The sequence below is a fragment of the Verticillium alfalfae genome, genomic scaffold (assembly GCF_000150825.1).
Source record: "Verticillium alfalfae VaMs.102 supercont1.1 genomic scaffold, whole genome shotgun sequence".
Lineage (NCBI taxonomy): Eukaryota > Fungi > Ascomycota > Sordariomycetes > Glomerellales > Plectosphaerellaceae > Verticillium > Verticillium alfalfae.
In genome coordinates, this window is record NW_003315038.1 from 383,831 (window position 1) to 395,176 (window position 11,346).

General features: G+C 59.4%; 5 protein-coding genes across 5 annotated transcripts; 2 read left to right on the forward strand and 3 right to left on the reverse strand.

Moving 5' to 3' along the window:
* Positions 1-6: 6 nt before the first annotated feature.
* VDBG_00127 (predicted protein) lies at positions 7-1,066 on the reverse strand (the record flags this gene model as incomplete). The annotated part of the gene is made up of 2 exons (XM_003008400.1): positions 7-1,012; positions 1,062-1,066. 2 exons carry the CDS (start codon positions 1,064-1,066, stop codon positions 7-9), a joined length of 1,011 nt encoding a protein of 336 aa, XP_003008446.1.
* A 1,481-nt stretch (positions 1,067-2,547) lies between these two features.
* VDBG_00128 (conserved hypothetical protein) lies at positions 2,548-3,778 on the reverse strand (the record flags this gene model as incomplete). The annotated part of the gene is made up of 2 exons (XM_003008401.1): positions 2,548-3,565; positions 3,651-3,778. The coding sequence occupies 2 exons, from the start codon at positions 3,776-3,778 to the stop codon at positions 2,548-2,550; spliced, it is 1,146 nt and encodes a 381-aa protein (XP_003008447.1).
* Positions 3,779-4,862: 1,084 nt separating this feature from the next.
* Positions 4,863-5,741, reverse strand: VDBG_00129 (conserved hypothetical protein; the record flags this gene model as incomplete). Its single annotated transcript, XM_003008402.1, has 1 exon — positions 4,863-5,741. The coding sequence occupies one exon, from the start codon at positions 5,739-5,741 to the stop codon at positions 4,863-4,865; it is 879 nt and encodes a 292-aa protein (XP_003008448.1).
* Positions 5,742-7,946: 2,205 nt separating this feature from the next.
* Positions 7,947-8,453, forward strand: VDBG_00130 (predicted protein; the record flags this gene model as incomplete). The annotated part of the gene is made up of 1 exon (XM_003008403.1): positions 7,947-8,453. One exon carries the CDS (start codon positions 7,947-7,949, stop codon positions 8,451-8,453), a length of 507 nt encoding a protein of 168 aa, XP_003008449.1.
* A 2,378-nt stretch (positions 8,454-10,831) lies between these two features.
* VDBG_00131 (predicted protein) lies at positions 10,832-11,088 on the forward strand (the record flags this gene model as incomplete). Its single annotated transcript, XM_003008404.1, has 2 exons — positions 10,832-10,854; positions 10,899-11,088. The coding sequence occupies 2 exons, from the start codon at positions 10,832-10,834 to the stop codon at positions 11,086-11,088; spliced, it is 213 nt and encodes a 70-aa protein (XP_003008450.1).
* Positions 11,089-11,346: the final 258 nt, after the last annotated feature.

Sequence of the window (11,346 nt, forward strand, 5' to 3'; positions counted from 1 at the left end):
GCAGCTTTACATGCAGATGATCATGCCGATGAAGGCGCTGAAGGCGAGCACGCCGAAACTACTCCTCACAGCCGGCGCCGAAGCCTGGACGAAGCCGTCAATGACATCGCTCTCGGCAGGTGGCGCGGCAGGGGTGCCAATGTCGGCAGAGTCTGCAGGGACACCGGCAACAGTGGTGACATCGCTCTCCTCTTCGGCGGGGACACCTTGACCGACGGTGATGTCGTTATCTGTCGCGGGCTCGCCAGTGATGGCAAAGTCGCCTTCCGGCTCGGGAATGCCCTGGCCGACATTGCTGGCGACTTCAGGGGCAGGGGGCGCAGCCGCGGGAACCTCGCCCTCGGGGCCAGGAGCGGGAGCGCCCTCAGCGGGGATGGCTACTTCGGGGACAGGGGGGGCAGCACCGGCGGGAATCTCGCCCTCGGGAGCAGGGGGGGCAGCACCGGCGGGAATCTCGCCCTCGGGAGCAGGAGGGGCACCGGCGGGAATGGCTCCTTCGGGAGCAGGAGGGGCAACAGCAGGAATGGCTCCTTCGGGAGCAGGAGGGGCAACAGCAGGAATAGCTCCTTCGGGAGCAGGGGGGGCAACAGCAGCACCAGCGGGCACCTCGCCCTCGGGAGCAGGCGGCTCGGCGGGGTACTCGGGTCCGTACGTGGGCTGGGCGTGCACGGGGGCAACCTGGCCGGGCACGGCACCGTCGGCGAAGACGCCGTTGCCCTCAATGTGGACGCTGGGCGTAAAGTCGGCGACGGGCGCTGTGATGACAATCTCGCCGCCCTCGCAGACGCCACAGGCGACCTTGGTCTCGACGAAGAAGGGAGGCAGGGCGGGGCGGGTGTAGTCTGCGGGGTTGCCGGTGATGGTCTCTGTCACGGTGTAGCAGGCGTCCCAGGTCGACTGGGGGTTGGCGGCGAGGAAGTTGGTGGTCCAGGTCGTGGTCCAGATGGTCTCGGTGGTCATGGTGACGGCCGAGCCGCAGTCGTAAAATGTGGACGAGAGGACGGCGGGGTAGCTGTGGATGTCAGTGTCTGTCTGTAAGAGACCATGTAGGTGCAACATACACCATGATGCCGTTTTTCGGTGAGTGGTGCTAGAGATGTGGTTTGGGTGGACACTCGGCTGGCGAGTGATGGGTTGGTCGAAAAAGAAGAACAAGGGTCGAGTTGTCAATGTCGAGTACGAAAAGGCCAAGTCCTGCTTGTATCGTAGAGTTGTCGTGGTAGTCGTAATCGGTCGTGGATGTCGAATATTGTCGTGTTGGATGGGTGTACAGGAAGCTGCTGTCAGGAGGCCGAGAAGACGGCAAGCTTTTAAGCATAGATGCTCCCGCAGATCCGCGAGACGGGCGGGATACCACCGCGATCCAGAAGCCGCAGAACGGCACGCAAAGCTGTCATGCATTCTAGCGTCCGCCGTCACTTGAACAACGGAGCGTCGACGGGGCGACCCAACCACATGGAAAGGGGTCGTGGGAATGCTTCGACATTGGGCCACATTCCGTCAAAGGCTTCTTCGACGGGGATCGCCTCATGCGGGAGGGTCCAGATGCAGGTACTCAGCCCAGCTCGATCCCCAGGCATTCCATGGGGTGTTCGAAGGAGAGGCATTGAGCGTCAGAGGCGTGCCTCGGGCGATTTTACACGTGGCGAGCTGTCTGATTACAGCAGCAGAGGGGGGTGAAGCCCAGTTTGCGCGGCTCGTTGCCTCGTCGAACGCCAAGACATGGGAAATATGGACATGGCGGTTGGAGGTTCTGGCGACAGATCGACGAGCGACGGCTTGACGATGGAACGCACCAGCCTCTTGTGGCGTCTTTCAGGAGTGTGGCAAGCGCAAGGCGCAAGGCGCAGGCACAAACAGGTCCGAGCGGCGTCTTGTCTCGCTCACACAAATTTTCACAAGGACAATGGTCTGTCCCCCATCTTCAGCATTTCTCCCCCACTCGGGTTCATCTAGAGGAGAAACTTCCTAATTTCAAGGGATAAATTGGTCTCCAGAGCGTCTCTCCCGAAGGAGAGAAGGCAACACGACACCGTAGGGAGCTGGATGTCGGTCGTGGCAGCTCTGTTCGCTTTTGATCTGAAGAAGAAAGGGAAAAGAGAAAGATAGAACGGGATTTTTTTCTCGCGATGTTTGTAGGCGGCTGAAATGCACTAGTCCGCTTATGGAAGGCGGTGGTCCTGCTCGACGCTGCCCGCGTCTAATGGCAGCGTCTTATGTCAGCAGTCTCCTGTCGGCAGTGGCAGTCGTCTCGTCGCCCACCCGATCGATGATGCCTTTGGCCTCTGAGCCAGCACCATCGCCATCTTCAGGCTACACGCGGAGAACGACTTCAGTACCGCCATCACTTCCGTTGGTTTATTCCCTGTCTGGTGGACTGCACAATAGAAGCTCGATTCAGAAGCTCGATTCAGGTATCTAAGAAAGCAAATATTACGCCAAGCTGGGAATCTATCTATAAACTCCGCCCCCTGATCAAGCCAAGGTAAGGCAGGCCAACCGACGCTGACACGCTCGGGCACACAGACACACAACCCCGCCGCTCCCTTATTTCTTGCCGTTGGCCGCGTCCTTGCTGTAGTTCGTACCCAGGTACCGTCCCTTGAGGAGCCACACGGCGAGGCTCGGCAGCTTGAAGGTGCCCATCTGCCCGGTGCCGCGGCTGCGCCCCATGGTCACGGCGGCGACGACCTTGGGATCCGGCGTGTAGGTGCCGACCTTGCCCTCGCCGGTGAAGCGGTGGTGCAGGCTCTTGGAGAGGAAGGTGGCCTGGAGGCCGGCGAGGTAGGCCGTGCCGTTCTCGAGGTCGCCGGCGTCGCCGACGACGTACAGACTGTCGTAGCCGGGGACCTTGAACTCGGTGTTCTGGCGCACGAGGCCGTTCTTGTCGAGCAGACCCGCCGGCACGAAGCTCGTGTTGGGCACGAGGCCAAACGTCGGCAGGTACGCGTCGGCCTCGAGCTCGGACGTCGCGCCCGACGCGTTGGTCAGCTGCAGAATCGTCTTGCCGGTGCCGGCGCCGCCCTCGCGCGCGCCCGTCACCTTGGACCGGTCGATGACCTTGACGCCGAGCTTCTCGAGCTCCTTGCGCGCGATGCGCCGCACGTCCTCGCGGATGTTGTCCTCGAGCGGCAGCTCCTGGCCGATGACAAAGTAGACGTCCTTCTTGCGGCCGAATTCAAAGCCCACCTCGCCGGCCACCTCGACGCCCGTCGTGCCGCCGCCGGCAATGACAATCTTGTTGGCGGCCGCAATCTGCTTGCGCAGGGCGCCCAGGCGCGCCTTGGTCTGGTCCGTCGTGCCGACCTCCTTCCACGGCATGTCGTCCCGGGCACGCGAGCCCGTGGCGATGACGAGGGCGTCGTAGGCGATGGTGCGCTCGGCGCCGGAGACGGTGCGCACGACGACGGTCGAGGCGTCCGGGTTCAGCGACTCGGCCGAGCCGATGACGAGCTCGTAGCGGTCCTTGGGGTACTGGGCAAAGGCGGCCGCGAGGGGCGTGAAGAGCGTCTCGTCATCGTACTGGCCCGGCACGATGCCGCGCACGGAAGCCAGGTTCCAGTAACTATCATGGTCAGTCTTTTTTTCTTCTTTTTCTTTTCTTCTTTTTCGTTCTGTTCTGCCTTTGGCTGAGAAGCAATGTGACGTACTGTTCGGTGTTGGGTGTGACAATGATGACCTTGAGGTCCTTGGCCTTGGGAACCGTGTTCTTGAGGGCGCGGTGGGCGATGCTCGTGCCGGCCACGCCAGCGCCGAGGACGACGAGTGTCTTGGTCATTGCGGCTGCGGTGTTTGGTGTATGGGTTTGACACAGGTGCGTTATGGTGAAGGGGGATTGGTGTTCGAGATGTGTGCAAGGTAGGAAGTAGTCGTAGTGCTGAAGCTGTGATGTCCCAGAAACGCAATCACAGACGGCACGAAGGACCCCTATATACCATCCCCTCCAGCCGCCGTCGCATCGTGTCTCACGCCACGCACCCCGGCAGTGACCATGTACCGATGGCGTCTCGTCAATGTCAGCTTGAGCCTCATTAGAAATCCCACATTGCCAAACTCCGCCCAACACGGCGCCCATCCCACAATCCCACATGGCGGCTCATGTCCAGATGGCAGCTCATCCCACATGGCGCCGTACCAGGTACGCCAGCCAGACAGGAAAGGGACCGCCCGCCCCCCCAATCACGGCACATCCCACACATGTGCTTAGGGGCCCCCATCGGCATCAAATCTGCTGGCATGCTGTGAATGACTAAACAAAGTGTAGTCCACGACCCCCATGCCTCGACCCAAAAGAACGGGTAAAAAAAAAAAAAGTAAGCGTCTAATGATAGTACCAGGGGGGACTAGACTGAAGAAAACGGGATAAACTACTGTCCTTCGCGCGCGCGGCGGAGTCGGGGGGGGCTTTCGTCAATCAAGGAGACAGACGTGAAAAGGCTGATCGATGCATTGTTGCGCTGTTGGTGCGAGAAACGGCAGGTCGAGCCGGCGACACATCTGGTCTAGCGCGCGCGGTAACGAGAAAAAGGCAGGGCGTGACGAGTACACGTGACCGTGATTTAGTCAGCGGCACGTCGAGTTGGTGAGGTGAAGGTTTGCGCGCGCCGGGCACTCTCGTGGGCGCTTCGCTGCGTGGTGTCATGTCTCGCCCACATCTGACTCGATGCACCTCGCGTTCGCTTTGCCAATGTCCGCGCAGCGAAAGGGCTTGGGTTGCCAAATCTTCATTTCCTGTCTATTGAAGCGCAACGCGGGCCGTCGGCCTGACAGGACCCCCAATGTCGCCGTGGCCCCGTCTCCCCTTCACACAACGCGCGCCTCCTATGCCAGTCCCATGAAGACCACCGCCACCACAGCGAGACTCAAGCCCATGACGCCCATCCGGCCCGGAGCCCCGTACGTCGCTGATCCCGCGACCGGTCGGTTTCCGTTCTGCGTGCCCCCACCTCCCTGTACCGGCTGCTGCTGACCGAGCCCCGGCTGTCCCGGCGCCGGCTGTCCCTGGCCGAGACCACCCCCAGGCTGCGCCGGTGGCGCTGCTGCTGCTGCTGCTGCCCGCCGCCCACCGTGCCGTTGCCGCTGCCGTCGCGAATGGGTCCCGTATTGCGCACGATAAAGTAGTCCCCCGCCACGGCGTTCATCTGCAGCCCCGCCGCCGTGAGCGCCTGCACGGCGTCGAACCCGCGCCTCTCGCTCGTGGCCTGCGACAGCGCGCTGAGCCCCTGCTGCGTGATCTGCGTGTGGTCGACGGCGACAAAGGCGTAGCGGTGTGCGAGGGGCGCCCGCGCCGGCGGGTTGGGCCCGATGTACTCGGCGAGCGGCGGCTGCTGCGCGAGGTTCTGCATGACGTAGACCGTCTTGGGCCCCGCCGTCGAGTTGAGCACCATGGGCGTCGGCGACGAGTGGAAGCCCGTCTGCGCCAGGTGCAGCAGTGGGTTGTCTGCGGAGGCGCGCTCGTCGTATGTCCATTGTCGATCATCATGATGGCGTACGTGCCCTGGAGCGGACTGCTCTGTCGCGATGGAGCGGCACTTTGGCCGTTGCTGCTTGTTAGCATCGGTCGAGTTTTCGTCGGAGTGGCGGAGATACGCACACTCTTTTTGGCAGATTGCGCCGTTCATGGCCGCGATGCCGCCGTAGGAGATGATGAGCGCGCCTTGTCCCGCAGGCTGGAAGCCCGGTGGTGTAGCGGCCGAGACCAACGACGCCGCCGCCAGGGCGATGAGCGATGTAGAAATCATGTCAAGAAATATTAAGAAGAAAACCTGTGCCGGAGAAGAAGACGTATGATACAAATCGAATTCCCTCCCCAAAAAAATCCAAGATGCGTAATGCGTCGTGAGCAAAGGAACATCGACCGACGCCAGGCCAAGATCGTGTCAAAGAGAAGAAGAGAAGAGAGGGACACGAGCCAAGATTTGCAGCGACGCCCATCTAAATGAAAGAATACGCATCTGCGACGGGAGACACACTATTCTCGGTTCCGGTGAGAGCTTCGTCCGTTCCTCAGCCCGCCCGAAACCAGAACGCCTCTGCGTGAAACAGGTGCTCAACAGTGCTGATACAGCAAAGACAACCTCTCCTGCGTATGGGGCCATCGCAATGTTCTTGCGACGCACACTCGTGCAGTCGCCGGCCGCTTGGCAACTTGGATCATCCTCGGCGACGCATCTTCTTCAACATGTCGATGCAGGCGACTTGGAATTAACCTCAGGTCAATCGCATCCTGAAGTAGCGTGGGGTGAGGGCGACCAACATCGCAGTGCACCTCAGCAGAGCGCATCTGAAACGACTAATTCATCCCAACTCTGCTCGCCCCGGATGCCGATCGGCATTGCTCGAAACTTTGTTTCCGAGTCAAGGCTCCGCCCTTGCTACTTAGTTGGGGAACCAAAGGTGATGCTGATGTGCTTCTCCCGTTTGTGGATGTCCAGTATGGTGCGACGCGGAAGGGGTCTCAATGGCAAGGTCCGATCACCAGATCTTGCGATATCTGTTGCGCGGGGAGCTATTGCCGCTTCCCTCATACATTTCCTAGATTGATGTAATGCTTGTAATTTGGCCCGAATGGGGCGCAAAAATCATTGTGTGTAGTGTTTAGTTGAAGCAAGTTGGGGCTAGTTACTATGATGCTTCCACGACGAAAAGAATTCATGAGCTAAGAATCAAAGCGCTGATGAGTGATGCCAGCACCACCGTTCCTAGAGCAGTCAACTGAGACCACATTCTGGTCTCAGATCTCGCGCTCCAAACCACATGTGTCTTGCCTGAGCGGTAGCAACAGGCTTGAAAACCCAGTCACGCATTCGAAAGGCGATCTCACGTTCCCCGGCTGCTTCATCGATATGCGCAATCTCGTACGATGCTGCTAGCATCCGCGGGTACCCATCTGCCTTCGTCTTGATATTGCGGCTCACTGTGTCCCGTAGCTACTAGTAGTTCCCAATGCTGACGGTTCAGACATGCAATCGATGGCCATCACCGTACTGTACCTGATCAGGCGGATTACAAGATGAAAAGGGCGGGCTTGAAATCCCGATGAGCAGCTTATCTATCAGCATGCCGTTTGGGAGGGGACTTCTGGTAGGTAGAGAATGCTAGGGGATCTGGGTACCTGAGCATTATGTCCGCCATTCTTTCTGCAACCCGCTTGCTTGTTCAGAGAACTGTTCTGCGACTGACCGAGAAATTGCGAGCGTCAACAAAGCACTCATCACGGATAACGGAACAAACAAAAGCAGACTTCCCCTCAACATCCATACAGTTGATTGGCCGTCGCGTACTTACGCCATGACAACTGATGCACGACAGTGAACAGCGCCACAGCAAACGGCCGCATGGCTGGCGATCTCGGGTCGAAAGAGCGGGGGATGGGGCGAAACATCTCTGTACTCGACAGGCTCTTGGGATACCGTTGACCATCAAGTACAGGTGAGTTTCGACCCCGCTCGGGCAGAAGAAGATCCTTGATCGGCGCGATTAGTTCGGCCACCCGTAGGCCATCCGGGATGAAGCAGCCCCAGGCCTGGCCCGTGGAACATCAGGCGATGATGGCTGCGAGTTGGCTTTGGAACAAGGGTCCTCTGGTGAGATCAGATCGAAATATCAGATCATGAGTCCGCGGCCGGCCGTCGTATCTGCTATCCATGAGGAAGATCGAAATGATATTCGCCATCTCTATATCTCCAACTGTTCTTGCCCTCGCACGGGGGTGGCATAGCGAGTATATTGTTGAGGCAGGGACCTGGGCTTGCATATGAAAGTGCAGCTTAGCTCCAAACCTTGCCACATCCTAGGCGTCAAGTCAGCCAAATTGAAACAATTGACCCATCAAGGCATGGAATTGGAGGAGGATTCAACAAGCGCATGCGGGCAGGATGATCCCTGAAATGTTCATCCGTGAGAATGCACATCCAGATGGACGCAGCGAGCGGTCGGCAAAAATAATGTCCCACTATATGAGTGAGCACCCAGAACAGCGCCGGCCCTTGCTTCGCTGTCCGGCTGTAGAGCTTTCTGGTTGGCTATTTTGTCTGTCGAGTGCTATGGCTGCACCACCGGCTCCCATCATGCCCAACAACATAGCATCGACGCGGCTAGTATGTTCGTGGAACGACCGCTTGCGTATGGGACACAGTAGAGCGGGCGCCGGGATGGCAGTGGCTATTGAGACGGTTCGCATCATAAGTGACGTCGGCCGTGGGAGCGTATGGTGCGGTGGGATGACAGACGATGTCATTGAGCCTCATCGCGGGTCGTCAGCGCGCAACCCTCCCGGACAAGACGAGCTTACGCTGAATGTGTCCATGGGTGCCACGAGCGCAGGATGCGTTCTTCTCAGGCTGATGACAACACCCTCTTCCACGGCCGCGAATTGGGATATCCGGGCGACGGTTAGTTTGCTTGCATTGCCGTGTGGTAGCCTCGAGGCCGACGATGGACAGAGAGGGTAGAAAGGAGCCATGTCCGTCACGTGTGACGCCAGAGGTGTTGCAGATCCCGGAGAGATGCCTAGTGCGGCCTTGGGTGATCTGTTTTGGCCCAGCCCTCGACGTCGCTGCTGCACATCCCCCGGCTCCCGGACGCCCAGACCAGGCTGGAATGGTGAAGATTTGCGTCGCTGGTATGGTGCCTCTTCGAATGGTGCACATCAAACTAAGTGATGCTTGGCTACCGCTGTCAAGGAGCCGCAATCGCCAAGATCATGACAGAAGGGCTCGGGCCAAGGCTTCTGAGGGCCAGGGGCGAGCAGACGGATGGGCATAGCCAAGACGACGTCAATCGGAAATCCTTCGCGTTCTAGGCTCCTGAAATGTGAGGGCTCGTCCAGGTGGATGTCGTACGTACGAACGATGGATACCCGTGTCGTCGGGGAAGGGAGGGAGGGGGTGATGCAAGTGATGGCATGAATGGAGGCAAAGATGGGCAAACCACCGGGCAGGAGCTCTGGGTGGCCGTCGTTGTCGTCGCGCAAGTGGAAACGGTGACGGAGACGGGCGAGGGGTTTGCCGTCGAGAGGGTGGGGCAGAGCGACTTTGCGTGGCATTGATTGGACAGGGCTGACATCATGTGGCGGTGACTGACCTCACTGGAGTTTGACTCGATGACACTCGTCCTCCACCTCTGTCCACCAGGGCTCCTCTATTGCTGACGTTTCGACGGTTCGGTCGTTCTGCCATGTACGTTGCTGGCTGAAAATTCTGGGGCGTCTTGTGGTGTTCTTTTGCTGTTCGTATACGGATACTCGTCGGGCGAGGGTCTGTGTCGTCGGTATTGACGTCTGGTGGTTTTGCCGCTGCCGTAATGGCACATTTGTCTGGCTCCCGCCTTTCCGCATGCTTTGCTGCCTGCCCTTAATGATCAGCACCCTCTGTTTGCTCAGTATGCATTGGTCCGCGTCGTTTTGGTGATCCCTACGATGAAGTTGTGTCTTGACAAAAACCCCTTTCCGCTTGACAGCCTCGTCGGACCCCATATTCTGCTACTCATGCAACTTCACGAGCTGATAGCTGTCAAGTCGAGGGTGGGTGGGCCTTGGCAGCAACGACCTGTCCGGCTTTGGGATGTCAGTACCGGGTGTGACCCCCTTGGGCATTCTGCCGTGGCCTCGATGTCGGTACATGTGGGAACCGAGATTGCCATCGTGCACCTGACCAGCCTTTGGGAGGCAAAAGATGGCAAATTCTCGCACTTTCAAAAGGCGCACCACCGAGAACGGCGGGAAATCCCATGTTGGTGTGACAGCGGAAAGTGAGAATGAAGTCGACGCCGCTCACGATCCCGAGCTGGGCCCCATAGGAGCGGAGATCAAGCCAATGGGCTCACGAGCTACGAGCCCGTCCGAAACAGACAGAGACTGCGAATGGCATCACCGGGGCGGTCGCTTGTTGGGGAAGGCAAGGGGGGGCCCTAGGATGGGCGGCGCTGATCAGGTCTAGAGGGTGTACAGCAATCCAAGACTATCCATTAGGCTCAGGAAGCTCGTCCTCAGAGGAGCGGAGCGGAAGGGAGGTAAAGCTGTGAACTGTGAGCGGAAGAGATTGCTGTTTGCTTTCAGGGTCCTTCTTCGCCTCCCGACCGGGGAGGGGAGACACAGGGTAGTCTGCATGACGCGCCTCGCTACAACGAGCGATAACTGTCTGCGCAAGACGCAGGAGGTCATGTCCAATGACATCATGCACACAGACCAACTAGCGCATACTTCGGTCTGCCGATCGCCCACCGAGACAGGGCAGACAAAGCAGCGAGGTCACTGGCTCCGCCCCCCGCAAGTGATGCCTGACGGAAGGGCCTGCTTTTCCCTGGTGCGTCGGCGGGCGAACACGGCGTGCCAGGCCAGGCGTGCGAGGCGTGCGAGGCGAGCAGGCGAGACAAGGCAAGCATGTCACCGCTGAAGGGGGCGGCGTCTGTCAGCGATCTGCAGGGTCCTGCCGTTTCGAGCCGTCGTCTCGGTTTTGCCTCCATCCGGCACCCACCCAAAGGCACTCCCCCCCCTCCCCCCCCCCTTCGCACGCTTCTGCCTTTGCAGCCAAGCCCAACGCTATACCCGAGTTCATGACCGCCTGCTTGCATGAACGGATGATGCCAGAGAGAAGAAGTGCTAGAGCCTACGTCTTGCTATTCTCAGCTCAGCCTACCTGGCCTACCTGACCTACTCCCAAGTCGGTCTGTCGTCACAGGCCTCACCAGTCGTCCAGCCACCTCAGACGCTGGCAAGTTGACATATTCTGATGGCCACATCCCCGTCGATGAATACCCTCAACGAAACACCAAATCTCTTCCGACAGAAGCGACTCCAATTCCGCATCATAACCCCATCTCTACCCTCCGGATGTCTCTCGACCGTGGCGACCGGTACCTGATTGGTTTCTGTCTCCAGTTAACTTACGACATTGCAGGGCCACCGTCTCCACCTCCACGACGTTCACCGCACTAGGATGGCCGTCCATCACTGCCGATCTTTTGATCAAAACGGCCCTCGGACTGCGCGCAAATGGGTGGGTGGATGCTGAGGATGATGAGCGACAAGACGAAGGGGGTGGGGAGGCCAAGGGTCGGTGGGACAGGGGGGAGTCGACAGTACTGTGAGGGGGGGGGTCGACATGGTGGTGGCTGGACCCCTGGATTGCCTGGGCTGCCTTTGTTGGGGTCCACACGAGAAGGGGCCCTCGCCTGGCTTCCTACCTGGTAGGTACCCAAATGTGCCTCGCTACCCTTCCCAGCCAGAGGTACTCTCTGCCCGTGCCAGGCCCAAGACGGCGCCAGCGTCAGTGTCAGAACCAGAGCGCGCCAACATCCCCCAGCAACGGCCACACGACGCAACGCAGTTGAGCGCCTCTCCTATCC